Below are 27,587 nucleotides of genomic sequence, written 5' to 3' on the forward strand. Positions count from 1 at the left end.
TAACTCTAGGTCTTGCAAAGCTGGGATTGCAGACCATGCAGGCTTCACTAAAAACTTAGCCATTTAAGCAGTTCACTGTAGTTCCTCACATATGCTTAGCTTGGATTTATCAGTGATACATTTTATCATCCCAACTGGTCAGATGACATCATCCAGAATCCTTACCTTCACACATCTCAAGAGAGGCATTAATGAAGGTAGATAATTTCTTATCCTGGCTAGGGGTTTTTATAAAGAGAAAATGGACCAGAAGAAAAGAAAACCACATCATCTATACAAATGATCTTGGAAATTCCAAGAGTAGAGGTGTTCCATATAAAAACTAACCTAAAGTAGCTCACAAGCAAATTTCTCCTGTATTTGAACCCTCCAAAACAATTTTGTGTTTCAAACGTGATTTCCATTATCAGAACAAATTCATTACAGAGACCTGAAACAGTCATATATACCAGAAACTGTGGCAACCAACTTCCAATCCTTCTTCAATCCATATTCCTGTTCTCCATCCCTCCCACCTTACCCCTTCTCCAGGCCATCACTCACAGAACCAAAACTTAGAAAAGTGTCCTATACCTTGAATAGCATATATGAATCTGGTATTTGTTCATGTAAAAATAAAACTGTCAAAGATGAGCTTACATTTATATCTTCCTGCTAAACTCTTCCACAGCTTTCTATGACTCTTAAGATAAAGACCAAAAATGTTAGTCTGGACTATAGGCCCTAGCTGGTCTGGAATGGTCTGCCTCTCCAGCCCCTTCTTGCCCCACTCTCACTACTTTGTAGACTCCAAACATGCTGGACTTTCTGTTTCTCAAATACTAATTTCTTTCTCGAGGGCTACTGAACCTCTTCCCATCCTCTCCCTTCTCCTTATAACTTCTCTTCAGCCTTTAGTGCTTAATAAAAGTGCCACTTTCTCTGAGAAGCCCTTCCTGATCCTCTGGTTTAGGTCTGGTTCCCTTGTTATACATTACCATAGGCCAGGTTCCCTTTTTTAAGAACATTTGTCTTGGCTTGTAATCTTTTATCTATTTGAGTGATTATTTTATTCATATTTCTTCACCTCCCACTGTATTCTCAAAACAGTCACCATAAGGCCAGAGACCATGTCTAAGTTTTGCTCACCGCCACATCCCTAGTGTCTAGCACATAATAGGCATTTAATAAATACTTGTTGAATGAATGAATACATGAAATGAAGGACTGATGGGTGGATGGATGAGATTTGTGCCCTCTTCTTTACAGAATAGTTCTACTACTAATTTCCTATATGACTTTAGTAAGTTAATCTCTGGCATCACAGCTTGCTCATCTATAATATAAAGGATGGGACTAGAAAATGCAGATAATACCTTCCAATTTTACCACATTAGGTTTTGAAATTTGAGACACAGCATGCTCTATTAACCTTATAGTCACATAAATGTACTGCCATGTGATAAGGTCGAATTGACCAACTGGATAATAGCATCTTCTGCAGTTTTAACTGATCCACACTGATGTATGTATGCTCCATACTTTTGATTAGGACCATGAGTTATTTTCTCAATTTACTAAAAATTATCCTGGTAGCTATAAGAACATAAGTTGCTGATGAACCCCTATGCAACCAGGCACTAAATATTTAATAACATTAGATTATTCTAATAATCATCTTTGTATAGGTTCTTTGCATCCTGAGTAAGGTTGTACATGCCATACAATTATTCATAATGAAAGTGCTTCTATTTAATTAAATGGTCTTGTGCAAAATTCATACCATTGATTTTATAATTCCCATTCTATGAATAAAATACTACCATTTTACTGCAACAGCATTAGTATAATTGCTAAGTATTTTAATTCAATTTTATTTAACTCTCTTAAGAGCAAATTGTAATCTGTTTCTAATATAGTCAAGGGGAAATTCTAACACTATTTACAATGGAAATTATTTTCCTTTTGAGATATATTTAATTTGTGTCCTCACAACCCTGAACATATAGATGAAAAAAATTTTTAATTTAGAGAATTCCTTTATTGTGAATACCAAAAAACTAGGTAATTGTTTTTCTTTAAACTTTTTTCAATATTAATTCAATAAATGAATATAATCTTGGTGATATCTTTTTTTGTCTAGCATAAATAATGGTTTGATTATGGCTAATGACTTATATAATAGATTTTCCTATTTAAGTATCCTTGCATATAATTTTCCTTACTTGCAATTATGTTTAATTGAGAAATTCTTAGCTATAATTAATCTTCATTTTTATAGAAGGTTATATTAAGTAAGCTAATTCAAATGAAACATTTAGCTCTATGCTTGACAGTCAATAAATGTTAGCTTTTGTTATTGTCATAGCTTATCAGTAGTCTTCAAATAAAAATTTTTGATCATTATTTCTCAAACTAGTTTGACCACTGGGATTTTTTTTTTAATATCTACTAAAATCACAGTATAGGAAATTCAGTTTCAGATTAAGCTATTCATATATGTAATTGAGGTTAACTTTTATTCTAATATAATGGAATTCATCAGTTATACTTAGAACATCTTGGTCATCCTAGGGCTCCATAAGTGAAATAGTCCAATTATGATCATAAATAGTGTCAGTACTAAATATCCCACATATGAATAAATAAAATCTATAAAAAACAAGAGTTTCAAATTATTTTTTAAATTCCTACTCATTTTCCTTTTTTAACATTAATAATCATGCTGATTCTTATCAGATTTCCCAAAAAGATTTCAAGGATTAGTTATTTACTCTTTTTAACCTCTAATTTAGATCATCCTCAAAAGTTACATGAGATTATATTTCATATTACTTCCCAGTTAGTCATTTATTTTAAATGGGTGCATAGTATCTATAAATACCAATGATTTATATAGAGAACTTAACATATGTCATATTATAACTCAATATCTATAAAGCAATTTAAATATATATTAATTGTGCTACTAATTACTGTAATGATAAGCCTCACCAGCACCAATGAAGTGATAAGGGGATATACAGAACATATCCAGAGGATCCAGCTGTGTTTATGTGGAAATAGGCTTGTGGCACAGATTTGGGGTAGGTGATTACTCCTAACCTCACATGGGCTCAGAAGGTGTGATTATCCTGGTGTCAGGCTGGGCTCAGAGTGATACCAAATCAAATAGGGAGAATTTAAATTAGCCATTCTTTTCTTCCTGCTGAAAATGACCACAGGTTCATAAATGCAATAGAGTAATGTATCTGCTCTAAGATGATGCTCTAGGTCACATATTAAGAGTTATAAGACATGTACTTAGAATTTCCAATCCAAGTACTGGTTCTTTGTACCAGCTAGGACAGTGCTTGGCATCCAGTGGAAGCATGATAAATATTTGTTGAATGAAAAAATAAATCAACTGGACAGATTTTACTTTAGTTTGTTTTCACTAATTCTCCCCCAAAAATACACCTGCCCTTACTCTTTATCCTCCTGTCCATGTTGTAAATTTCATGCATAATTCTACCTGGACATGCCATCATTTAAATATGTATCAAAATTTTGTCCTTGGAGTTAGCTGGAGTGCCTGTTTGAAAAGCAAGATTCCTAGTCCTTATCTCAAATCTACTGATTCAGAATCTCTGGGGATAAAGCCCTGATTTTCAGTTTTTACCAAGCCGCACAGCTGATTCTTCTGCAAAGAATTCAAATTTAGTGATTTCTCTGAATCTATTGTACTTGGTTCAATGTTCTCCTGTGCCTGAAGAATTGCTCCTTGCTTATAAACCCCTGGTAGGTGGATGGGTCTGGCCTGCATAGCAATTCACGCTTCATGGACAGACTCCCCACAGCTAATGTTAATCATGGCTTTCAAGGAATGTTGATGGTCGCCTGTAATGTTTATGTCCCTATTCAGTCCTCTTACTCATTGTCCAGATGGACTCTTCTTTAGGTTCAAGGTTGATCCTTGAGCAGTGGACAAAGGACAAAGGGAGTTATTCTGCCCCAGGTTAGATTTAAACAAGATAACAGGGAAAGCACTGGTAGGGGAAGGGGTCATTGTTTTCTAGTGTTTTGAATATGTGTGTGTGTGTGTGTGTGTGTGCATGTGTGTATGTGTTTCTGTGTAAGTCAGTATAAAATTCATCTCTATGGCATCAATCCACTAAACAAGTTCTAGTCACCTGAAAAATATTCCATTAATAATTACTGAATGAATACGTGGATTTTCATGCCTTTTTCCAAACAATGTTTTCATGTTGAATTATAATCTTTTGATTATTTTGGAAGTTTAGTTTTGGCATCTATAATTTTTAAACTCTAAGTAGCTGAGCAGAAGTAGAAAAGAATTCTGAGAGCGTATCTCTCTTCTATACGTAACTGACACTCACTTAACACTTAATTCTTGATAGTGCCCCTATAGTCAATTTGGCCCATCTTTAGCACAGTTATTTATACACTGCAAAACACTCCAATTTACTATAGTTTAATTATTTGCGTTTTCAACTTTTTAAAGCACAGCTGGAAATTGTTTCAATTATGAATCCAAGAAATGACAATTCACAGAAATGATTCCCAAGTAAATAATGCTTACTATTCTCCTAATTCTTTCTTAAAACTTTGTATTTATTCTTTATTAGGATTCTATTTCTATTTCTGCCATTTAATTTTCTAGTCCTAAAAAATTACAAATCAGTATCAGAATAGAGACATCTGATGTCAGTTCTAATATTCATCATAAATTAAATGAGAAAGTATGATTTATTAAGTGAGCACACGAATGGCTGATAGGTCTTTTTGTTCTCACTTTCATACTTGTTTTGGAACTGATGCTTATGAGGTCACCCCAATGAAAGTGACGTGGGCTCCCAGGCACACTGCACCTGTCTCTCTGCTGACTCTGAAAAGATGCTGTCCTCAGATAGGCAATGTCTCCAGCCATTGCATCAGCTCATGTTTGTTTTTGGAGTGAGCACCACAGGGGCAAATATCAGAGATATTTGGTTGGGAAATAAACTATTTAAAACTAATATTATATTTGGGCAAAGACTGACAACTTTGAAACAAATGGAACTGAGGTAGCTTTAGACCAGTAATAAGTGTTATAATTTACGAAGTTCTAATAAGTACCAAGCACTCTGCATGCGTGGTCCTGTGAAACACAGCAACTCTCTAAGTACTATTATTAACACCATTTTACAGATTAGGAAATGGAAATTAGAGAGTTAAAGTAACTTGCCTAATACATAAAAGAGCTGGGATTTAAATCCAGCTCCATCTAATTTTAGAGACTGGACACTTTACCACTACTTTTTGATTTAAAATGAAAGCATACGTGTGATAAAACAAGACAAAACAAACACAAAAATAAGATCAAGAACCAAGCAACACACAAGGGGGGTTGAATAATTATATCTCAAAATGAACGTTAAGAGAAAATGAGACAATCTGAGTTTTGTCAAAGCAAAGAGATCGCTATAAGCTTTCAATGTCTCACTGAAGAATGTAGTAGCTCTCAGTTCCCATGGTTCTCTCTACAGATAACACTGATCAACATATGTTATTCAAAGGTATTGTCAGGTTTAAGTTCATTTTGTGTATTATGTTATTGTTGTGCTATGTTAATTAGGGCTATTGTTTTTGTGATCTCTGAAGCAGTAAAGGTCATAGGGTATGGTCAACATAATGCACAAGAACATGGTGGTAAATGCCAAATATTTTGGTGACCCTGAAGATGAAAATAAACCTCGTCTATATCTGAAGGCCCACTCAGTCTCCTTTGCCAGCTCATCTTCCTCTAGTCTCTGCTTTAATTTGTGGTGTGGGTTATATTAGTTTTACTTGGGACCTCAGAAAGAGTCACCTTCCTCAATCATTTAATTCTCCCAGGGTTTCTATCACATCTTCTTAGCTGGCTCACACCCCCCCCCCCACCATGCCTCACCCCTCACTGGATTTCTTCTCTGAGATCCATACTATATATTAAACTTCCTCTTTAGCACCTCCACCTGCATATCTCACAGGCACTTCAAAATCAGTATGTCTAATAGGTAACTAACGAGAACCTACTGTATAGCACAGGGAATTCTACTCAGTGCTCTGTGGTGACCTAAATGGAAGGAAATCTAAAAAAGAGTGGATAGATGTATATGTATAACTGATTCACTTTGCTGTACAGCAAAACTAACACAACATTGTAAAACAACTATACTCCGATAAAAATTAATTTTAAAAAATCTGTATGTCTAAAGCTAAGAAAAAAGGAATTCCATGCTGTCCTTCCAGATTTCTCCAAGTCAATGCAACTATCGTCCATGTAGTTCCTCAATTCAAATACTTGGGAGTTATCCTTGAGCTCCCTCTTCTTTTACTGCCTTTGTCCAGCACCCAGGTTTGACAATTCTATCTCCAAAATCTCTCTCAACTCTCTGCACTTCTACTGAACCTCCAAGGCCAAGCCATTTCTCACTAGGTAGGCTGTAATGGATGCCTATTTGCTACACCTGTAATTTCATTCCTAGTATTTCATTGCGGTTTTGATTTACATTTTCCTAATGACTAATGATGTTGAGTCTCTTTTCATGAGCTTATTGGTCACTTTTATATCTTCTTCGGGGGAAATGTCTATCCTTTGTCTATTTTTTGAATTTGGTTATTTGCCTTTTATTATTGATTTGTAAGAGTTTTAAAAAAATATATTCTGGATGCAAGTCACATATCAGATGTATGTATGTGCAAACATTTTCCCCCCATTTTGTGGGTAGTCTTTTCACTTCCTTGATGATAGCCTTTGCAACCGAAGTGTTAAATTTCGAAGAAGTCCAATTTATGTACTTTTTCCTTTGTTGCTTGTGAATTGGGTCGTATCTAAGAAACCACTGCCTAATGCACGGACAAGAAGATTTATTCCTAGGTTTTGTTTTTAAGTGTTTTATAGTTTTAGCTCTTACATTTAGGTCTTTGATCTATTTTGAGTTAACTTTTATGTATGGTGTGAGGAAGTGGGTCCAACATCATTTTTTGCATGTTGATATCCAGTTGTGCATTTGTTGAAAAGACTTTCTCCATTAAATTGCTATGGCATCTTTATTGAAAATCAATTAACCATAAATGTAAGGCTTTTACACTTATTTCTGGGCTTTCAGTTCTATTTGATTGATCTATATGTCTATCCTGTTTTTAAATTTATTTATTTATTTATTTATTTATTTTTGGGTGCGTTGGGTTTTTGTTGTTACGCTCAGGCTTTCTCTAGTTGCGGCAAGTGGGGGCTTCTCTTGTTGCAGAGCACGGGCTCTAGGCGCATGGGTTTCGGTAGTTGCAATATGCAAGCTCAGTAGTTGTGGCTCGCGGGCTCTGGAGCGCAGGCTCAGTAGTTGTGGTGCATGAGCTTAGCTGCTCCATGGCATGTGGGATCTTCCCAGACCAGGGCTCAAACCTGTGTTCCCTGCACTGGCAAGTGGATTCTTAACCACTGCGCCACCAGTGAAGTCCCTACATGTCTATCCTTATGCCAGTATCACATGGTCTTGATTATGTAAGATTTGTAGTAAGTTTTGAAATAAGGAAGTGTGATTCCTCCAACTTTGTTCTTCATTTTCAATATAGCTATTATGGATCCCTTGCATTTCCATGCAAATTTTGGAATCAGCTTGTCAATTTCTGCAAAAAAAAAAGTCATCTGGGATTTGGATAGGGATTGCATTTAATGTGCAGATAAATTTGGGGAGTATTGCCATCTTAAACGTACTGTTTTCTGATCTATGAATATAGAATCTCTTTCCATTTATTTATATCTTTTTTGTATTGTTTATTGGTAATGTATAGAAATCCAATTGATTTTTTATATATTGAGCTTGTGTTTTGCAAATTTTCTCAACTTGTTTATTAGTCCCAATATTTTTTAGTGAGTTCCTTAGGATTTTTATAAACAATGTCATCTGCAAATAGAGATAGTTTTACTTTTTCCTTTCCAGTCTGGATACTTTTTATTTCTTTTCCTTATCTAATTGCCCTGGTTACAACCACCAATAAAATATTAAACAGAAGTAAGAGCAGACATGCTGTCTTGTTCTTGATCTTAGGGGAAGAGCACTGAATCTTTTACCAGTGTGATGTTAGCTGTGAGGTTTTTGTGGATGCCCTTTATCAGATAGAGGAAATTCCTCCTATTTATAGTCTGCTGAGTGTTTTTACAATGAGAGGCTGCTGTGTTTTGTTAAATACTTTTTCTGTGTCTATTGAAATGACCATGTAGGTTTTGTCCTTTTTTCTATTAATATAGCTTATTATAGTAATTGATTTTTGGATATTAAACCTTGCATTCTTGGGATAAATCTCACTTGGTCTTGGTGAATAGTCTTTTTTATACATTGCTGGATTTAGCTTGCTCATATTATGTTGAGTGTTTTTCCATTTATATTCATAATAAATATTGGTCTGTAACTACTATTGGTCTGTAACTTCTTTTCTTTTAATGTTTTTGAATATTTTTGGTATCGCAGCAATATTAGCCTTACAGCATGAGTTGAGACATGTTCTCCTTTATTTTTTGGAAGAGTTTGTGAAGGATTGGTAATAATTCTTAAAAAGTTTGGTAGCGTTTACCAGTGAAGCCAGCTGGGCTTGGGGTTTTCTGTGCAGGAAGTTAAAAATCACTAAATCAATTTCTTCAGTTGTTATAGTTCTATTCAGGTTTTCTATTTATTCTTGAGTGAATTGTGGTAGTTTGTATCTTTCTAGAAATTTGTTCTTTTCTTCTAAGTTATCTGATTCTTTGACAGTCTTTCTATCCTTTTCCTTTAAGGAATCCTATCATATCAGTTTTTCTACCAAGTATAAAAACCATAATCAGTTTGAAAAAATTTTAATTTAGATACTAAGCAACCCTATTTTTTTATTATTAACAGGAATAAAGGTTAATAAAGATTGTAAATTATTCTGTTTTTACTACATAATTTTTGTTAATTCACAAGGATACTAAAATGAAAAATAAATTCTTTGCTCTATATATAATAACCAATAAGTAAGTAAAAGACTGATTAGTATTGATTATCCCATGGAAATGTTATTTTAATTTATGCCTAACATGTTGCTAGATTTTAAGGCTCAGTTTGACTGTCTCTGGTTCTTAAGAAACTTTAGCCTTGATTCCACCTTCCTTATTTGAGCTTTAGAACATGTTTTTCTCAAGGTCTATATATGACTAGATATTCTTGCGTAACTTGTAACAATTCACTTTGGAAATCAGAGACAGGTAAACTCCTTTGCATAATGGGAGTCATCCAAAGACTTGGATTATTTTCTAAGTTATTTAGAATTTGACAAAACTCAAAGAATTTTCCAAGATTCGTCTTCTGTGATTTTAAAATCCAAGTGCAAAGTAGAGAAATATAATCTGCAAGGTTGATGTGTTTACACTCAACTCAAAAGCTCTGTTATGTCCATGAACTTTCTGAAACTTTTCCTCAGCACTTTAGACTTCCCCATATTTCCTCCAAAAGAACAGTGAATAGGGCTTCCCTGGTGGCGCAGTGGTTGAGAATCCGCCTGCCGATGCAGGGGTCACGGGTTCGTGCCCTGGTCCGGGAAGATCCCACATGCCGCGGAGCAACTAAGCCCGTGAGCCATGGCCGCTGGGCCTGCGCGTCCGGAGCCTGTGCTCCGCAACGGGAGAGGCCACAGCAGTGAGAGGCCCGCGTACCGCAAAAAAAAAAAAAAAAAAAAAAAAAAAAAAAGAACAGTGAATAAATAAGCTTAAAACTCTTAAGATATTTGAGGGAATCTGTTTCACAGTTCTGAATGTTGATACTGGGAAAATTTTAAGCCTTAAAAACATATTCACATCTCCTTTGATGATAATTTGGTCTCACAAATATCTTATTTTATAAAAAGTGATTGTTGAGGTTATAATAGTAGTAATAGTAACAATAATGATAATAATAATAATGGTTTTCTGCCTAAAATATACATTCTAAATGATATTTATTCTTATAAAATATTGATTTATATTCTGTTTAAATCATCTGTGACTTCAGATATCTTCTGAAATAAATTATATAAGGTATTACTTACCTAAGTAAGCAATCACTATAAATTTTATATATGTGTGTACAGTCATAAGTACATATGTATATATGTATTTTCCTGTGTTCATTTGTTTACATAATTTTGGCCTCACAGCTATCACTCTCCTTTTGATTCCTTGAACTACCCAAATATACTTTCCTGCTTCAGAGCCTTTGTATCTGCTTTTCCCTCTGCACTGAGGTTCTAGCCCCCAGCTTGCGTCCTTCCATCCTTAAGGTCTTGGCTCAAATATCATCTCAGAGAAGCCTTCCTTGACCACTTCTCTTATGAACTAAATTGTGTGCCCCCAAAATACATAAATTGAAACTCTAACCCTCAATGGAACTATATTTGTAGATAAGTCCTTTAACAAGGTAATTAAGATTACATAAGACCATAATGGTGGAGCCCTAATCTGATAGAACTGGTGGTGCCTTTACTGGAAGAAGAAGAGACACCAGGAGTGCACGTGAACAGAGGAAAAGCCATTTGAGGACAAAACAAGAAGGCAGCCATCTACAAACCAAGGAGAGAAGGCTTCAGAAAAACTAAACCTGACTATACCTTGATCTTGGACTTCCAGCCTCCAGAACTGTGAGATTATAAATTTCTGTTGTTTAAGCCACCCAGTCTGTGATATTTTGTCATGGCAGCCCTAGATGTCTAACACAGCCTCCACTCCAGTTGTTTTCTGTAGCACTTTTACGAATTTGAAATACTCTATTAATTCACTTATTTACTTGTTTATTATCAGATCGTCCATTCCTAAGGCCAGAGACCTTGTCATTCATGTCTTATACCTGCGCCTGGCATTTAGAAGGTGCTCAATAAATAATTCATTGAACAAATAACCAAAGTATCCCAGAGCACAGTGGACTGGGCATTGTGGATAATGGATAACTATGGATGCTAATCCCTGTTTTTTCATATTCAGTAGATTGTTATTTTTAATGTCAGGAAGAATACTATAACTTCTTCAGTCCAAAGGTTAAAAATCCAAGTGTTTATAGGAGTCAAGCAGATGTTGTAAGTGAATATGGTACCTTGTGTAAATAAAATAGAAAGTATTTTCTATTTTCTGTTGGCGTATGTAGCAAACTGGAGAATTCATTGTCAATCTAAAGACAACTGCTTCTCAGATGACTATTACCTTGGACCCAATTTTGCCAGATCTAATATTTAAAAAGAAGCCAAAAGTGTACATTTCTATGTGAAATCTTCTGATTTTAAAAAGTTGACAACTAATACAAACTTGTATAAAACACTGCAGGCCAAAACCGCCACCACCAACACCAACAACAAAAAAAAACAATAAAAGAAAAAGTGTGCAAAGGTAGACAGGAGGACTTCAGGGAGATCTGAGGCTAGGCTAATGATGATTCTCCTTTCACAGCAGGTACTAGAGGCCCTCCCTGCCCAGGAGAACTTGGATTTATCCACACTACATAATCTCCCTCTTCTTTCTCTCTCACTCAGTCTTATTCTGTACCCTCACCCACCTCAGCTTCCTTTATCATATCTCTTCCTTTCTTCAATCTTGCTTTTGCCTCAGAGCTGCCAATATCCTTTATGAGGGCCTTGCACACAAAATTTCTGAAAAAATATTTGTTTTTGATCCAAGGAGGTGGGGGATAGGAGAAGGGATGCTGCCCAGGGATAAGTACTCCCTACTCTCAGGCTTAAGAAGAGCATTGTTGAAATCAAAATACATCACACAGAAGGCCTAGTTGCCATCTTTGTGTGCTAGGATGGAGAGCACAATAAAATGGTAGTTACCATTTATTAAGCTGCTACAAAATGTTAGAAATCTTAGAAAAAAATAGTGTTTATTGAGTGTTTGCTTCTCACCATGTAGGGAATTCTATACTCGACAGAAATCAAGAAAAGTACAGATAGCTCCCATAATTCCTTTCACAAAGGTCCAGGAATTCAGAAACTATAAATCATGAAGCAAGGCCATATAGAATTTACTTGCAAAATTCTGTAGCTTCTGTTACTTTCCAATTCTAGCTTTTTGTTTGTTTGGTTTTTGTTTTGTCACCTCTGTATATCTCTTGAAAAAAAAAGTCCTGTATTTATCCCTGGGTTCGGCGAAAATGAGGAAAAGGTTAGGAGCTTAGTTTCCACTCTTGGTTTGGTTGCATCTTTACACAGGAAGAGGATTGATGCTTGGGAAGAAGAATCTCAAGAGAAAAAATAGAGACAGGAGAAAAGAAAGGGAATCAGTTGAAGGAGTAGACTGAGGCTAAGGAGGACGGCCTGGGTCTAAGGGGTGGAAACTCATATGTGTTTCCCATTTGGTGAAAATAAAAATGGGAAAACTTGGCAGTCCCAAACAAAGGTGTCTGTTATTTTTATTATTATGTGAGTGAGCTAAACGAATCTTTCTCATTTCACCATTCCATTGCCCTATTTGTTCCTAAAATCCTGCTTAATTCCTCCAAAGCTCTTTTAATCTTGAGATTGGTGTTCCTGGGACCTGCTCCCTCCTTGGAAAAGCCCCTTTAGCTTCTTCTTTCACTTAGACTCAGTGGTTTAAGCGAGCCAGTGGTCTAAGTGAGCTCCTGATCTCATATTGGTGGTGATGACTGAGCATCCATACTGGGTTCTTACCGTGCTTTCAGAGGAAAGTCTAAATTGCAGTACCTTTGTTTCCCCAACTAGCACACTAACGGGCATGTGGAACTCAATTAGTTGAGTGGGACTAACTAGTGGGATTTCATTAGTTATTATATAAATAAATGAATGAGTGTTTCGTAAGGGGGTCTTTACGTTCCTCAAAGGAAGACTGTTCTTATGCTGGCACATAAATCCTGGGTTAGGAATACGAGGGCACTTAAGGGAAATGTGAGGTAATCGGATTTCTGATGAAGTGTGAAAAGAAGGCTAAAGAGAAGCTTATTTGGCTCTGAATTTTTCATTCTTCCTTCCCCTTTCTCCTTCCCTTCTCCTGCCTTGCCACCTCAGATCCTCCCTCACCAGCCACTGGGCAGATGTGAGACAGAACTGGACCTGGAGTTCCACACTGGGGATGGCTGAGGAGCAGGGTGTGAGGAGAAGAGAGGGAAGTCATCAGGGCACTTTTCTTTTTTTTTTTTTTTTGTGGTACGCGGGCCTCTCACTGCTGTGGCCTCTCCCGTTGCGGAGCACAGGCTCCGGACGCGCAGGCCCAGCGGCCATGGCTCACGGGCCCAGCCGCTCCGCGGCATGTGGGATCTTCCCGGACCGGGGCACGAACCCGTGTTCCCTGCATCGGCAGGCGGGCTCTCAACCACTGCGCCACCAGGGAAGCCCTATCAGGGCACTTTTCACGTCAGGGCTGCCTGGACCATTGACTCGAGGCAAGAAGAGTTTCAACCCCGGTCCTGCTCAGGAAAGTAGATAAATGAATAGTCCCCTGTACAGTTTACGTAAGTGACATTCTGATAAGTTCTTCAGCAAATTTAGAATAGAAAAAAAATGGTATTATGGAAAAAAATAGTTCTCAGCTTTTTTATGATTTTCTGTTGCTGAAAGAGTACTAAAATTTCATCTGGGACTTCCCTGGTGGCGCAGTGGTTAAGAATCCGCCTGCCAATGCAGGGGACACGGATTCGAGCCCTGGTTCGGGAAGATCCCACATGCCGCGGAGCAACTAAGCCCGTGCGCCACAACTACTGAGCCTGCGCTCTAGAACCTGCAGGCCACAACTACTGAGCCCGCGGGCCACAGCTACTGAAGTCGGCGCACCTAGAGCCCGTGCTCCGCAACAAGAGAAGCCACTGCAATGAGAAGCCCACGCACCGCAACGAAGAGTAGCCCCTGCTCGCCGCAGCTAGAGAAAGCCCACACGCAGCGAAGAAAACCCAATGCAGCCCAAAATAAATAAATAAATAAATAAAATATTAAATTACTTCAAAAAAACTTATAATAAATAAATAAATAAAATTTCATCTGAAGCTTAAACTGATTATTTCACTCTATCTGAAAATTACCTTGCTCTGAGAATCTCCTGTTGCAACCAACAGGACAAAATTAGCTTATAAAGAGCATAGGACTTTTATAATATATGTAGATTATAACATATATCTATGTTAAACTTGGGGAGAGGGTAAGGATTGGGATTATATATAATTAGACAAATATCTATGAGTGTGTATACTTATATACTATAACTGTAGTATATTTCTTATTAGAAATTATGACTCTAATTCCAAAGTGCAAATGCAACCCATCCTTGCCTGTAGACAAGGTGCAGGCTCACCATAAAATCCACACACTTTTGTTCTCGGAACATTTGTTTCTGATGGAGCAAAGTGTCCATTTCAAGTATTGGGGAGTTTTCTTTAAAATTCAGGAACTAATTTTGAATGTATTAACATCCAAAGGGTCAATAGGAACTAATTTACTACCTGACAATTGCTGGTGTGAGGAAAATATGGCCCCCAAACGAGGAAAGACACCGATCTGAAAATAATTTTAACTTGAGAAAATATAAAAAATATGAACTCAGTCTATCTCAACAGCCTCAGAATAATCTCGTGCTAGCAGAGAGGAATGAGGACTGAAAATCAGCACTGAAGATACAAGAACATTGCCTTCGTTTTATTGGTTAACCTCTTCATTTTGTAATTCTGTGAAAATGAAAATCCCATGAGCATTTTGAATTTTTCAAAATATTTTTCTATATTTCATTTTTTAAAGCAACAAATCATTCAGGACTCATACTTTCTTTAGCTAAAGGCTGGTCATTGATCTTCCTTTACTGTCAGTTAGCTTTTAACCAAAGATATTTTCCACTTAAGCTATCATAAGGTTTTAATATTTGCTGGTACAAACTTTTTTCCTTTCCCTGGACCCCAAGGCAGAAGACCTGTTATTATTGTACATTTATCCTGTTTAGAACTTGAGCTTCTTTTCAGAGTTTCCTAAAAATCTATTTCTCTAATATCACTGAAATATCTCTAGACTCTTAATTTAAATCCAAACTAGCCCCCAACATCAGTCTCCCAAGTTTTAGCAAAGTGAGATCAATCTTAATCTAAGCTTTTCTAAAAAGGATAAATTTATAACGCTTGCTTAATAATATTTAGTCTTCTAACTTGATTTTCTTGGCTACTGCATCTAGAACAACAATTTCACTTTTTCTATGCAGCTATTCTCGAGATCTCTATTCTTGACTGCCTCCCTAAATTTTTGGAAAGACTCATAATAAAAATTTCCATAGGTTCTGTTTTAACTTTTCCATTCTTACTCATCTTTACTTTCCATGAGGCAATCCAATAACGAAAGCAATGTTAGTTAAAAATATTGTCTCTAAAGGCCTGTCAAAGCTTGGAATTTAGCACATACTTTGCAGAGATGTAGGGGTGATATAGAAGAGCACTCAGGTTTTTCTATTGCTGAAATAATACTGGAAACCTCTTCCTACCCATGCCTTAAATTCCTCAGTATTTCTGGTTGCTCAACAACATCTCTGGGAGCTTATAAGTTTTCTTAGAAATAACAGATTTACTTTGGAAAACAAGCACTTAGGAAATGTTCGATCACTTGTGACCAAGCACTAGTGCATTTTCCAAACTATTCTAGGCAGACAGAGCAAATTAGAGAAAATTCTTACCTCTTGAAGGACGTAAGACAATGCACATCACCAATAAGGCAAGCACAGCAGAAGTGGCAACTCCAAGTACAATTTTTAACCATGTCTACATAAAATAAAGAAAATTAGACATATAAATGGTTTCTGCTAAATAGTAGAATTGGCAATCTTTTGTTTACACCTAAAGCCTCTTTCTCACTCCCCATAAAGCTTTTGATTGTCTTCTACTGATCTGGCTATAATTGCTGGAATTCTTCCAGCTCTGCAAGGAGAAATGTTTCTACAGTATATTTAGAACAAATTTCCCAATCCCAACCCACTCCAGGAAGTACATACTTATGTACAAATCCTCACCTTCTAAACGATAGAAAACTCTGATTGCGCTCAATTCAGCCAGCCCCCATGCTTTAGCAAGTATCTGAGGCTGCATATACTAACCTTCATTTTTTCCAGATGTTTTTGAAAGTTAGCTAATTCTGACTTCAGAGCGTGGGTCACTGGATCTGTGAAAACCGTTGAAAGAAGTAAGTCTGTCTTCGTAGTTGGAAGCTGAAGCTAGGGCAAGGGTTTTTTTTTTCTTTCCACAGACTTTTGAATACTGTGCCAAATTTCAAAAGATTTCTGTAAAATCAGAAACAGATTTTGGGGGCGTTCTTGGCCTTGAAATGAACTGTGAGTGGCTCAAGGGAGGTTTTATAGCATTCTCATCCTTGTAAATTCTACACCAACATCTGCTTACGCTGCCACACAGAAGTTTTTTTTTTTAATTATTTTTTACAAGTTTAGGTTTTTGTTTCATTTTCTTCTAGAAATCACTTACAGATCACATTGGCAAGTCCTTGGGTTTTGGATAACCTTTCTATTTGCAACCAAAAGAAGAACTTAAAATAATATAAATTCCAGGTGTGTACAGTACACATATATCTCATTTTTAGCAGAGGAAGAAAATTAAAGTCACATAAGATTTTGTGAGAAAGACACCACATTACTGCAATTTCTTTTCTTCCTCTGGGAGATTATGAGGTACTGCAGGCAGAAATGTTTTTCTTTCAGCACAATTTCTTTGTCCATATAGCACCATATGCACTTTCAGTAAATACAGAAGTTTAAAAATTCAACTGTCTAAACCCACGACTGCTTTACTTTAAAGAAATAAAATGCCATCTGGTGAAATTTAGGATGGGTTAGGTGTGTATGCACAGGCCAGAAAGATGGAAAGATCAGTAAGAATAATTTACCAGCAGACCTTTGAAAGAATGAAAATGGCTTTGCAAAAGTGATATTTTTGCTTCCCTCTCAGAATAGCTTCTGAGAGAGGAGAACAGTTAGTAATTATAAAGCCTTTAAAATAAATAAAAAAGCATTTGAAAAGAGAAGTAAGTTGTATGTCCAATTTCATTTTGGATAAATTTGCATAAATCCAAAGCAATCGGTCAACCTGATATCAGTAAAATGGTAGTCTGAATTAAAACACACACACACACACACACACACACACACACACACACACACACACACACACACCCCAGTTTCTTGGAGTATATTGGCTGGTTCAATGCAATTCATTTGGATAGATTCTGTTGTTCCACATAAAAAAGGTTGTTAACCTACTGTCTTTTAGTTCTTCCACTAATGGTTTTCTTCTTCGGACATTTGTAATGGTCTCAACTTGACTAAAACAAACTTCATGGTGAGCTTTCATGGACTTTTCATGAAAAGTAATGGGGAAACGTTCCTGAAATCTTTTTCTGTTTGCTTTATTCAACTGGTCTGATTACCATGGGAGGCTTTCTCCAGCAAAGAGCAGGACGGTGGCTTATGAACTTCCTCTTAGACATTCTCCAGACATCCCTCCCTGAATTCCAGCCTTATGAAAATTCTGTTGAGGAAAATGAGTCATTAAGCACTTACTGGCAGAGAGATGTAACCACCCTGAGTTGGAGAGGAGCCCCTCCTTCCTTTCCAGTTGATGGGGCCAGCTCTTTACAAACTGAAGCAATCATTAAGATAAACATCCAAGTTATGCTATATGCTTGTAGGCATCTCCGTGTGATTGTGAGATCCTCAAATCCAAGATAAAAGCCACCAGTCAGGTCCCAAATGGACTGCTCCCATGTGAATCCTTTTGGATTGATTGCCTTCTTTGGAAAATTCACACGTGTTCTCAGAAGTTCTGTCCCAGCCTGCCAAAACCCCGAAGTCCACAAGTAATTTTTACTGAGTTATTCCCACGATTTTACATCCTGAAGAGAAACTGACTATAATAAATGATTAGGGTGTGATCAAAATGGTTACTCTTGGCTTTAGCAATTAAAAATGCACTGACGTGTGACTGGTCTGAGTACCACTTAGGACTGCAGTCAAGTGTGGGTGTCTGCAAGAAAATCATTTTGACAGGATCTAAGGAGAAATCAGGGTGCTTTAAGAGGGAGAAATTTAAATTGAAACTGTTAGTGAGAAGGAAAATTATAGGCTAAAACACATTTCTTTAGTTTTGTTTGTTTTTTCCTTGGACGGTTGGGTGATTCAAACTGCAACTTCTGGAAAATTCTGACTGGTTTGAATGGTTTCAAGGAAAATGAGACTGCAGAAATAAAGATGTCAAGATTTTTTCCATCTGATTCCATGAGTTAGGGATACATTGCTTATAACAGAACTATAACTGTCCATCCCTTTGAGATAATGTGTAAGTGCTCTAATTTTCATCCAAACAAGTACTCCCACAAAAAAATTTAGATTCTTTTAATATTATAACATCTTCACTGATATTTTTCCTTTTAGAGTCAAAATGAAAATGCTTATACTAACATTTTTTAAACATTGAGGAAACTGACTATTATTCTTATTTTATACAGTTAGTTAATATCTAGTCAACATTTTTGTTGGGAAAACAAATATGAATAAGCCACAGTCTGCATCTTCAGGAAGCTTACATTCGTCTACAAGCTTGGCAAGTAAGTCCTTACGTATTTGTTTCTTTTCCCTCTCTGGAGCTCTTGCTGAGAATGAGCCTGAAGCTAAGTTTGTGCTTAGTAGAAAAGAACCTACTTTTCTGGGTTTGTTGACTGCTGCACAGACTCAGAAGGAGAGACAGAAAGTAAACAGGGCTCATGTTTGTGATTCTTAATTCAAGTCCTATTTTTGCCAAGAATGGGACTTTTCTCAGAAAGCAACTCTGGATCTATTCATTGCTGCAAAAACAGAAAGTATGAGTTTGGCCTGTAAACAATTAAGAGCAAGAATTAGGATAGTAGAGGCTCAAGTGAGCTTTTTCCAGAGATGGAACTTATAAAGCTTAATTTAGAATATGACTGCATTTTAGTAAGCCCACTGGATAAGTTAACTATAACATAAATCCTTAGCTTGCTAAGAGAGCTTTCTAGAACTATTTAGTAATAGCCACTGCGTGTCTGCCAAAAATGATTTTGATTTAGATGTTTTCCCAGAAAACACATTCAGCTATATATTCCTACAGTGTGAAGGTTAAGATGATGCTGAAAGCATAAATAAGGATGTTGTGTTTTTAATTGGGGGTAGGGAGATAGAGAAAGAGACATGCATTCATTAACCAAAAGCTAAAATAGATTATTTAAGGTTGAGTGATACGCTAAAATAAAAATTTGCTCCAAAGAAGGCCATTCCTGCCCATCTGATTCCTCAGATTTGGTAAAAATTTCCTGTCAACTGTTTTATACAAAGTGCTTTAGTACATTTCATTTAACTCATACCCAAACTCATTTTAATGATTAGGAAATGGAGCCCTGAAAAATTAGGTAACTTGCCCAAGATTCCAACAGGAACCAATGTTACTATGTTATATTGCTTCTTTGTGATAATTCCTAAAGCTGATTCCAAAGTAATAAATATGTTTTTTAAAATAAATAAATAAAATTTTAAATTAACATCTCATTGATTTTCTTTTGAAAGACATCTTAAGGGGGTGATGGTAAAATAATTACAGCTAAAATATTCATAATCCCCACATCTTCAGAGGACATTGTTACACATGACTCAAAACACCACAGTCTTACTCTTCAGGGACTGTGTCCAAAATGTTAACTTGGTTAGAGTTTTGTTAGAATTGAGGTCTAATAATCAGAGCAGTAGTTATATAGTACCCGGGGTTAGAAGGTCTTCCTCGTGTGTCCAAAATGTTAACTTGGTTAGAGTTTTGTCAGAATTGAGGTCTAATAATCAGAGCAGTAGTTATATAGTACCCGGGGTTAGAAGGTCTTCCTCCAGGGACTTGTTTAAATTAAGGGATTCATCAGAATACCCAACATCAAAGATATTTGAGACCTAAGCTAAGAAAAGCTAAGATTGGGACTTCCCTGGTGGTGCCGTCGTTAAGAATCTGCTTTCCAATGCAGGGATGCTGGTTCGATCCCTGGTCAGGGAACTAGATCCCACATGCATGCTACAACTAAGAGTTCGCGTGCCACAACTGAGGACTGCACGACCCTCAACTAAGACCTGGCACAACCTAAATAAATAAATAAAATAACTAATAATAATAATTTAAAAAAAGAGCTAAGATTGTCTAAGCTCATAGTAACTATCACATAGTTATAGATCTGAAAGACATGACATAACAGCATCAATGAAAAATGATACAGCTTAAACTACTTTTGAATATGATCTATTTTCTAAAATCCCTGTTGTTACAAGAGGGAGAATATGAAGCAACATGCCTCCTAGTTTGTAATTGATACCTACTTTCTTAATAGATGTTATAATTAGATGCCAGTGTTTTATTATCCTCTAATAATTAGGGCAAGGTCTCCTTAGTGGCCCAGAGAGTTAACAATCAAGTTGGATTAGAAAAGAAACAGTAGGGAAACAACCTGTTTCTTTGGGTGTTTTGATGCAGTTTAAAAATGCAAATATTGGACTTCCCTGGTGGCACACTTGTTAAGAATCTGCCTGCTAATGCAGGGGACGTGGGTTCGAGACCTGGTCCAGGAAGATCCCACAAGCCGTGGAGAAACTAAGCCCGTGCACCACAACTACTGAGCCTGCACTCTAGAGCCCGCGAGTCGCAACTACTGAGTCCGTGTGCTGCAACTACTGAAGCCTGCGTGCCTAGAGCCTGTGCTCCGCAACAAGAGAAGGCACCACAATAAGAAGCCTGCACACCACAACGAAGAGTAGCCCCCCAACGCTGCAACTAGAGAAAGCCTGTGTGCAGCAATGAAGACCCAACACAGCCAAAAAATAATAATAATAAAATAAATAAATTTTTTAAAATAAAAATGCACATATTACATTTCCTTAGAAGTAGTTAATCAATAGGCTTGATCATATTAAATAGTTTAAATTGAATGTGGAAGCATTTTATATGTTTTGATAAAACTTATTAAAGACACTGCTACTTCACTAGTATTTTAGAGTAGAGAATATTACTACTAATAGCTAATGTTTATTGAACACTTTTATTAATCCTGACATTCTTCTAAGCACGGTACCTCTACTCTCTCATTTCATCTTCAGAACATTAGTACCATTATGATCTTCATTTGAAACATAAGGACATGGATGCACAGAAAATTTAAGTAACTCCCTCACAGTCATATAGCTTATGACTATGTGTTCATGAGCCATGATGTGGGCAGTAGCAATGGCACATGAATCCAAACAGTCTTATTCTATAACACAATTTGATTGGTCCATGTTTAAGTTTCTGACAGGAGGGTATATATAGGTATAGTGATGGGATGTGTAATCGAGACTGGATCTAGGAGGAGGTAAAGCAGAAGGAAGATATTAGATGGGCTAATAAGCTGGATATCTTGATGAAGCCAGTGATAGAATAGGAAGTAAAGAAGTCATTACCAGAAAGGAGCAGGTTTCAGTTTAAGATTTCAGTTCAAAGTGCTGACAAGGTCTAGGGTGTGGATACAGAAGTAGTGACTGAGGAAGAGGAAAGAAGTGAAGGTACCTAGAGATATAAATAGTTGTCAAAACAGTGAGAGGCAAAGGAGTCATTTGAGATGTATATCTGGGAACTTAATTTACCTCAAATTATGGCAATACTTGTGGAGGGGGAAGAAATACACTGACTCACATTCTAAACTCTTTATAAAAGAGTTGGAGAGATTCCCAGATCAAACTGGTAGAATGAACATGTACATCAATTTCTTTGCCTTCTGAAACACCATTAAACTGATTGCAAAAGGAAGAAAAGGATAAGGCATGTAACAATGGAGAGATGGAGATCACCAGTGGATAAAGCAGAGCAGAAATAGCAACTGCCTGGGATACATCTAGAAAGAAACTTGCATGGAACAGTTCCAGAATTGAAATGGCATTTACCACTGGGGGTAGGAGAGAGAAATGGTGCTGGAAAAAAGGAGGCTAGTTAGATATCCATATACGGACTCTTCTTCTCTGGATGCAAAACAATCTGCTGCTGAACATTTACCCCAGGCAAAAAATAAAAGATTAAATTTTAAGAGATATTAAACTACTATTGTGGAGTACCAGAGGAGCCAGCTGGGAGTCAGTGCGACAAAGTAAATTCAGTCCTCCAGCTCAAAGGCTTCCTGACCTCTTATCTTTAAACAAAACCCACCAGCTGACAAGCCCCACCTGCATACCAGGGTCTCTCCATTCTTCCCTCATTTTTATGTCTGCTACAAAAACCAAGCATCAGTAGACAAGGATAATGGTTTTTTTTTTAAAAAAGAAGAATCCAAACCTTAAAACATGAAAGAAAAGTAAAGACATTAAGAAGGAAAAGTAGGAAAAAAAATAAAAGACACTCAAGAAAAATAGAAAAAAATGACCAGGAAGATAATTATGAGAACAGAAGACAACCTTTAAAAAAGCTTGAATTCAGCAATCCCACTTCTGGCTCATATCCAAAGGAAATGAAGACAGGATATCAAAGAGATATCTGCACTCCCATGTTCATTGCAGCATTATTCACAATAGCCAAAATATGGAAACAACCTAAGTGTCCATCAACAGATGGGTGGATAAGGAATTCTGGTATACTTTTACAATGGAATATTATTCAACCATGAGAAAGAAGGGATCCTGCCATTTGTAACAACATGGATGGATCTGGGAGGCATTATGCGAGGTGAAATAAACTAGACAAAGAAAGACAAATATGTCATGTTAACATTTACATATAAAATCTTTAAAAAATTGTCAAACTCATAAACACAGAGTAGAAAAGTGGTTGCTCGAGGAAATAGGGGGAGGTTGGTAAAGGGTACAAACTTTCAGCTATAAGCTGAATAAGGTCTGAAGATCTAATGTAAAGCATGGTGATTACAGGTGATAACACTGTATTGTACAAACAAAAGTTGCTAAGAGGGCTTCCCTGGTGGCACACTGGTTGAGAGTCCGCCTGCGAGAAGAACTTAAATATTCTTACAAAAACTGTGATGTGATGCATGTATTAATTAACTCAAGGTGGGGTTCCTTTCATAATGTATATATATATCAAATCACCACGATTTACACCTTAAATAGCTTGCAATTTTACTTGTCAATTATACCCCAATAAAGCTAAAAGTTAAAAAAAATTAAAAAGCTTGAATTAGCATGCTCCCTGTGATTCAATAAGATATTGCCACAATTTAGACAACAGGCTATGATAAAGTAATATTTTAAAAACTCTTACATATTGAAAATACGATTGCCAAATTTTTAAAAATCGATACAGTTTTTGGGAAATGAAATTGAAGAAATCTCTCAGAACAGAAAGACGAAGACGGATAATATGATGAAAAAGGTAAGACACATAGAATATAAACTCAGAAAGTCCAACATCCAATTAGTAGGAGTTTGAGAAAGAAATGTCAAAGAAAGCAGAGGGAAAAGTATTATTATAGAATGAAGGCAAGATAATTTCCAAAGATGAAGAAGAAAATACATCTTCTGGGCCTACAAAATGCCCAGGGCAAAATATGAGAAAAAACTCATACAAAGACATATAATTGTGAACTTCTAAAATATTAATTACAAAGAGAAAATTATAAATTCTTCCAGAGAGAAAAAATCGCCTACAAAAGAAGCAAGAATTAGATTGACAACAAATTTACCATCTGCCAACTAGATGGTGCAGAACAAAGGTGTAATGTTTTTAAAGTTCTGAGAGAAAATGCTTGTCATGCTAGAATCTACTTAGTCAAGATAGGAGTCAAATATGAGGACAAAATAAAGATAGTTTCAGACGTATGAAAACTCAGAAAGCTTACACCGCAGATATCATTTCTTAGGAAGGAACTTGAGGTTGTATTTCAGCAAAATGAGGCATTAAAGTTCTGAAGTCATCATTCAGGGGAGAGAAAAGCTGAGCCAAGAAAGAAAGAATCTAGTCTTTGAAAACCCGATGCTAGCATTGTGTGAACCCCTATCTCCAGTCTTTTCTTAAGACAGATCTATTCCTTCGCATGACTAATTTTTTCTAAGTTTGAATCGTTTTTCATGCCACTTGTAAATAAGAGTCCCAATAGTCACACAACTGATGGAAGTAATTGATGGTATGTAAAAGTAGGATCTTAGAAACATTTTCTACTAAGCAGCATGAGAAGTTCTGTTAGACCCACAGAGAAAGAAATGTAATCCTACTAAACTACTTAGCTCAAAAGCAATACTTACCTAGTCACAATAGTTTGAGTGTTTATTGGTTTTACATTTTTACAATTCATGTGCACAAATCACAAAAGACTATTTTGTAGTCAGAAATTATTGATCAAAATGATTTACTTATTATTTATATGTTAATAAAATTAAATGTATAGCTAGCAAAGTTGGAAAGTGGAAGGGGGGTGAAGAAACATGGATCGATGGACAGGAGAACATGCCCTCATCTCCCAAAGCAGGCAGTCAAAAGATCTCATCCATGATGAACAGAATAAGAATTGGAAGTACACATAACTGTCCCTGCCATGCCATCTCCAAATGGTATTGAGGGCACAGTGTAGGAAGGGAATATTTACCTTAGTAGAAATATAGAACCACGTGATTTTTCATATTGTTTCAGAAAGTTTAAAAGATAAATCTGAAAATTCATATGATGAATTAGCAGGTCTCCTTCACTAAGTAGTCTCATACAGTAGGTGACATTTGTGGATTTGTGAGGGTAAACTGCCTGTTTCTACCATTTACCTATTTTTTTCTATTGTGCTATGGAGCACATGTGTCCGGCAGATGGTGTAGGGAAAGATTATGATAGCAAAGTAAGATTTATGGATGAGAAAATAGGAAAGACATTACCAACATGGGCTCAAGTTTTTGCTGTGACACCTTCTCAATGAGGCTGAGTCACTCCCTTAGAATTGACCCCCTCCACCTCCAGTTTTTCTTAGCTTACTCTTCTTTTTTTCCATAGATTTTGCCACTTCCAAATATCCTGGAATATGTATGTATGTATTATTTGTATTGCTTATTCCTCTTTACCTCACATACTATCTCCATTTTTGGCTTGTTTCACTCATATAGCCCAAGGACATAGGAACAATTCTTGGTGTAAAGTAAGTGCTTAATAAATATTGTTACCTGAATGAATGCATGAAGAAGAATATAGAGGATTTGGCGCTCACTGGCTGCTCACTGTGGGCCCAAGCTAGATATGGCTCAAAGAGAGCACCTCCACGTGTGACCAGTAAAGGGCCACGCTCATGATTATTAAACAATCAGATATTAACAATTGTTATCTTAACAATTATCACTTAATCCTTGTGTTACTGTTTCAGGGTGCCTTTCAACATGAATTGCAGTTTAGTTCATTATAACATGGAGAATTCGTAATAGGAAATTTTACTGCAGATATTCAGTTATTTTTTCCTGAGAACTGAGGAAAGATTACCAACTATGTATGAGAAGTATCTGTTTTATGGATTAGTAAAGTGAGAATTAGTTGAACTTCATGTCTACTTCCTTTTGACATTCTAATTAGTGACATTTCAATTAATACATAATCTAATCAATTCTGTGTTCCATTCTGATAATTTTTCTAATGTTGACCTGAAATAAATAGACTGCCAGATATTTCTCCAGCAAAGAGGGGTTTATTCGGGATCAGCAGAGAATTGCTATTTGGGGTCTGTGACCATGATGAGCCAAGTGCAAGTTCCCCTGCACAGCAAGGGAAGGAGAATGCTTTATAGGGAGGAAAAGGAAGTTGAGAGGGCTGTAGTAAACAAAGAGTCCATAGCTTTTCATTGGCTGAGTCCTCGCCAGGAAAGAAGAGTAATTTTTCTTCTTCCTGTTGGGCCCTGCTATCCTTGAAGGGCATGAGAGCTCCCTCTTCTGGTCTCCCAATTGTATTGAGGTTTCTGTTTATTAATATTTTACATCTCCCCCTTTTGATCAAGATCTTTCTCTGAGGGACTCCCCTAGCAGTCCGGTGGTTAGGACTCCGAGCTTCCACTGCAGGGAGCACAGGTTCTATCCCTGGTCAGGGATATGTCGCATGGCACAGCCAAAAAAAAAAAAAATCTTTCTCTGAATGCATTGCTTATCAACAGTTAGGTTTTCTGGTTTCAGTGATCTTTTATCTTTTACTGTCAGGAAGGACCTTTCCTAGGTATAATTTCTTATATATCATATCTAGTGTCCAGATTAGAAAACTATTAAGGTCACATTAGAGAAACAAGGAGGAGTAGGAAGGAGAACTCCCAGGCATTTTTTATCTCAAGTCCATATGTTATCAAGATCATAGACACTGGAGATCATCTGAAGCATTATGTCACCATCAAAGTTTTGGCAACAAACTTCCAACATGCCTAGTCTGGATATTTTAGGAAAGCTGTCTTATCAGATGTCATCTACTTGAATTCTCTGAAATCTTTACTTTTAGGTCAGCAGATGATGACCTAGTCAGTGTTTGGTGCTTTCTTTAGGTGTGTCTTGTGGATCCAAGAGTCTATTCTTTGGAGTTTGACAGCACAAGGGTTGGTTAGTAGTACCTGATAGGGCCCTTTTGAGAAAGGTTGAAGAGAGGTAGTCTGGAAGTGCCTTTTCCAGTAGATGAATCTCCAGGTTGCAAGGTATGATGCTTAAGGTCTTCATCTCCCAAGGGCACACTGTGAAATTATTGCTCTACCAAAGCATGATTATTTTTATTAGAAGCAATTAGGCCTTTGCAGTATTGGAATATATCTCCTTTTAACAGTCATGTGTCAAAAAAAGCAGGAGCCAAGTTCACTGGGCATCCCGTGACTGTCTCAAAGGGTGAGAATTTGTGAGTTCCAAAAGGGGTGGATCTGAGATTTAGAAGGACCAATGGCAATGCTTTTGGCCAAGGTATTTGGAGGGCCTTGACCAATTCTGCCAATTGAGTTTTTTTTAATAATGTCATTAATGCATTCAGCTAAACCAGAGGATTGGGGGTAGTAAGCACATTTTCCAGATCAGACTTCAGGATTTGTGAGGAATTAGACCTCTCAGTAAAAGCCCAAGGCATTACTGTGCAGGTGAATTATTTTTCTTCTCAAGTGAAGGCAAAAATGTATTGGTTTGCTTCACCAACTGTAATACTAGAGAATGTGCTGCATAAATCAGTTACAGTAAAGAATTTACTTCTGGTGGGAATGGATGTTAGTAATGTACGAGAGTTAGAAAAACAGGGTGTCAAGGGATAGCACTGTTGTTTATTGCTTGGAGGTCCTGGACAAACCTCTACCTTTGGCCTTTAGTTTTTCTCACAGGTGAGAAAATGGGGCTAGTATGAGGGTTAATGAGGCCTTGAGCCTTGTAATCTTTTGTTATGGGCTTTCTGCCTTATAGGATTTCTTTACTTATAGGATATTGATAATTTTGGGAAGAGGTCTTGAGGATTCTATTTGAAACTTGATGGGAGGTGCACTGTGAATTTTGCCAACTTCAGTTGGAGATTTTGCTCATAATGAAAGTGGTAGCTGATTCAATAAGGACAAAAGTTCAGTTTTTTCAGAAACAGCTCTAGTACCTTCAGAGACTGGACAAATAATGTCAAAGGGTTATTTAATTCACCTGG

General features: G+C 36.7%; 1 protein-coding gene across 2 annotated transcripts in view; it reads right to left on the reverse strand.

The window, feature by feature from the left end:
• FAP (fibroblast activation protein alpha) overlaps window positions 1-17,768 on the reverse strand; it is a 73,833-nt gene extending 56,065 nt beyond the window's left edge. Inside the window, exons 1-3 of one of the 2 annotated variants that reach the window (XM_067026182.1) lie at window positions 17,525-17,768; window positions 16,052-16,116; window positions 15,635-15,719 (exon numbers count right to left, since the gene is read on the reverse strand). In XM_067026182.1, coding sequence (XP_066882283.1) covers window positions 15,635-15,719; window positions 16,052-16,057 — 91 coding nt within the window. In that variant the 5' untranslated portion in view covers window positions 16,058-16,116; window positions 17,525-17,768. Of the gene's footprint in view, window positions 1-15,634; window positions 15,720-16,051; window positions 16,117-17,524 lie in introns of those variants that run through there. The other variant, XM_067026183.1, reaches the window with a different exon arrangement.
• Window positions 17,769-27,587: the final 9,819 nt, after the last annotated feature.

The sequence above is a fragment of the Kogia breviceps genome, chromosome 2 (assembly GCF_026419965.1).
Source record: "Kogia breviceps isolate mKogBre1 chromosome 2, mKogBre1 haplotype 1, whole genome shotgun sequence".
Classification (NCBI taxonomy): Eukaryota; Metazoa; Chordata; class Mammalia; order Artiodactyla; family Physeteridae; genus Kogia; species Kogia breviceps.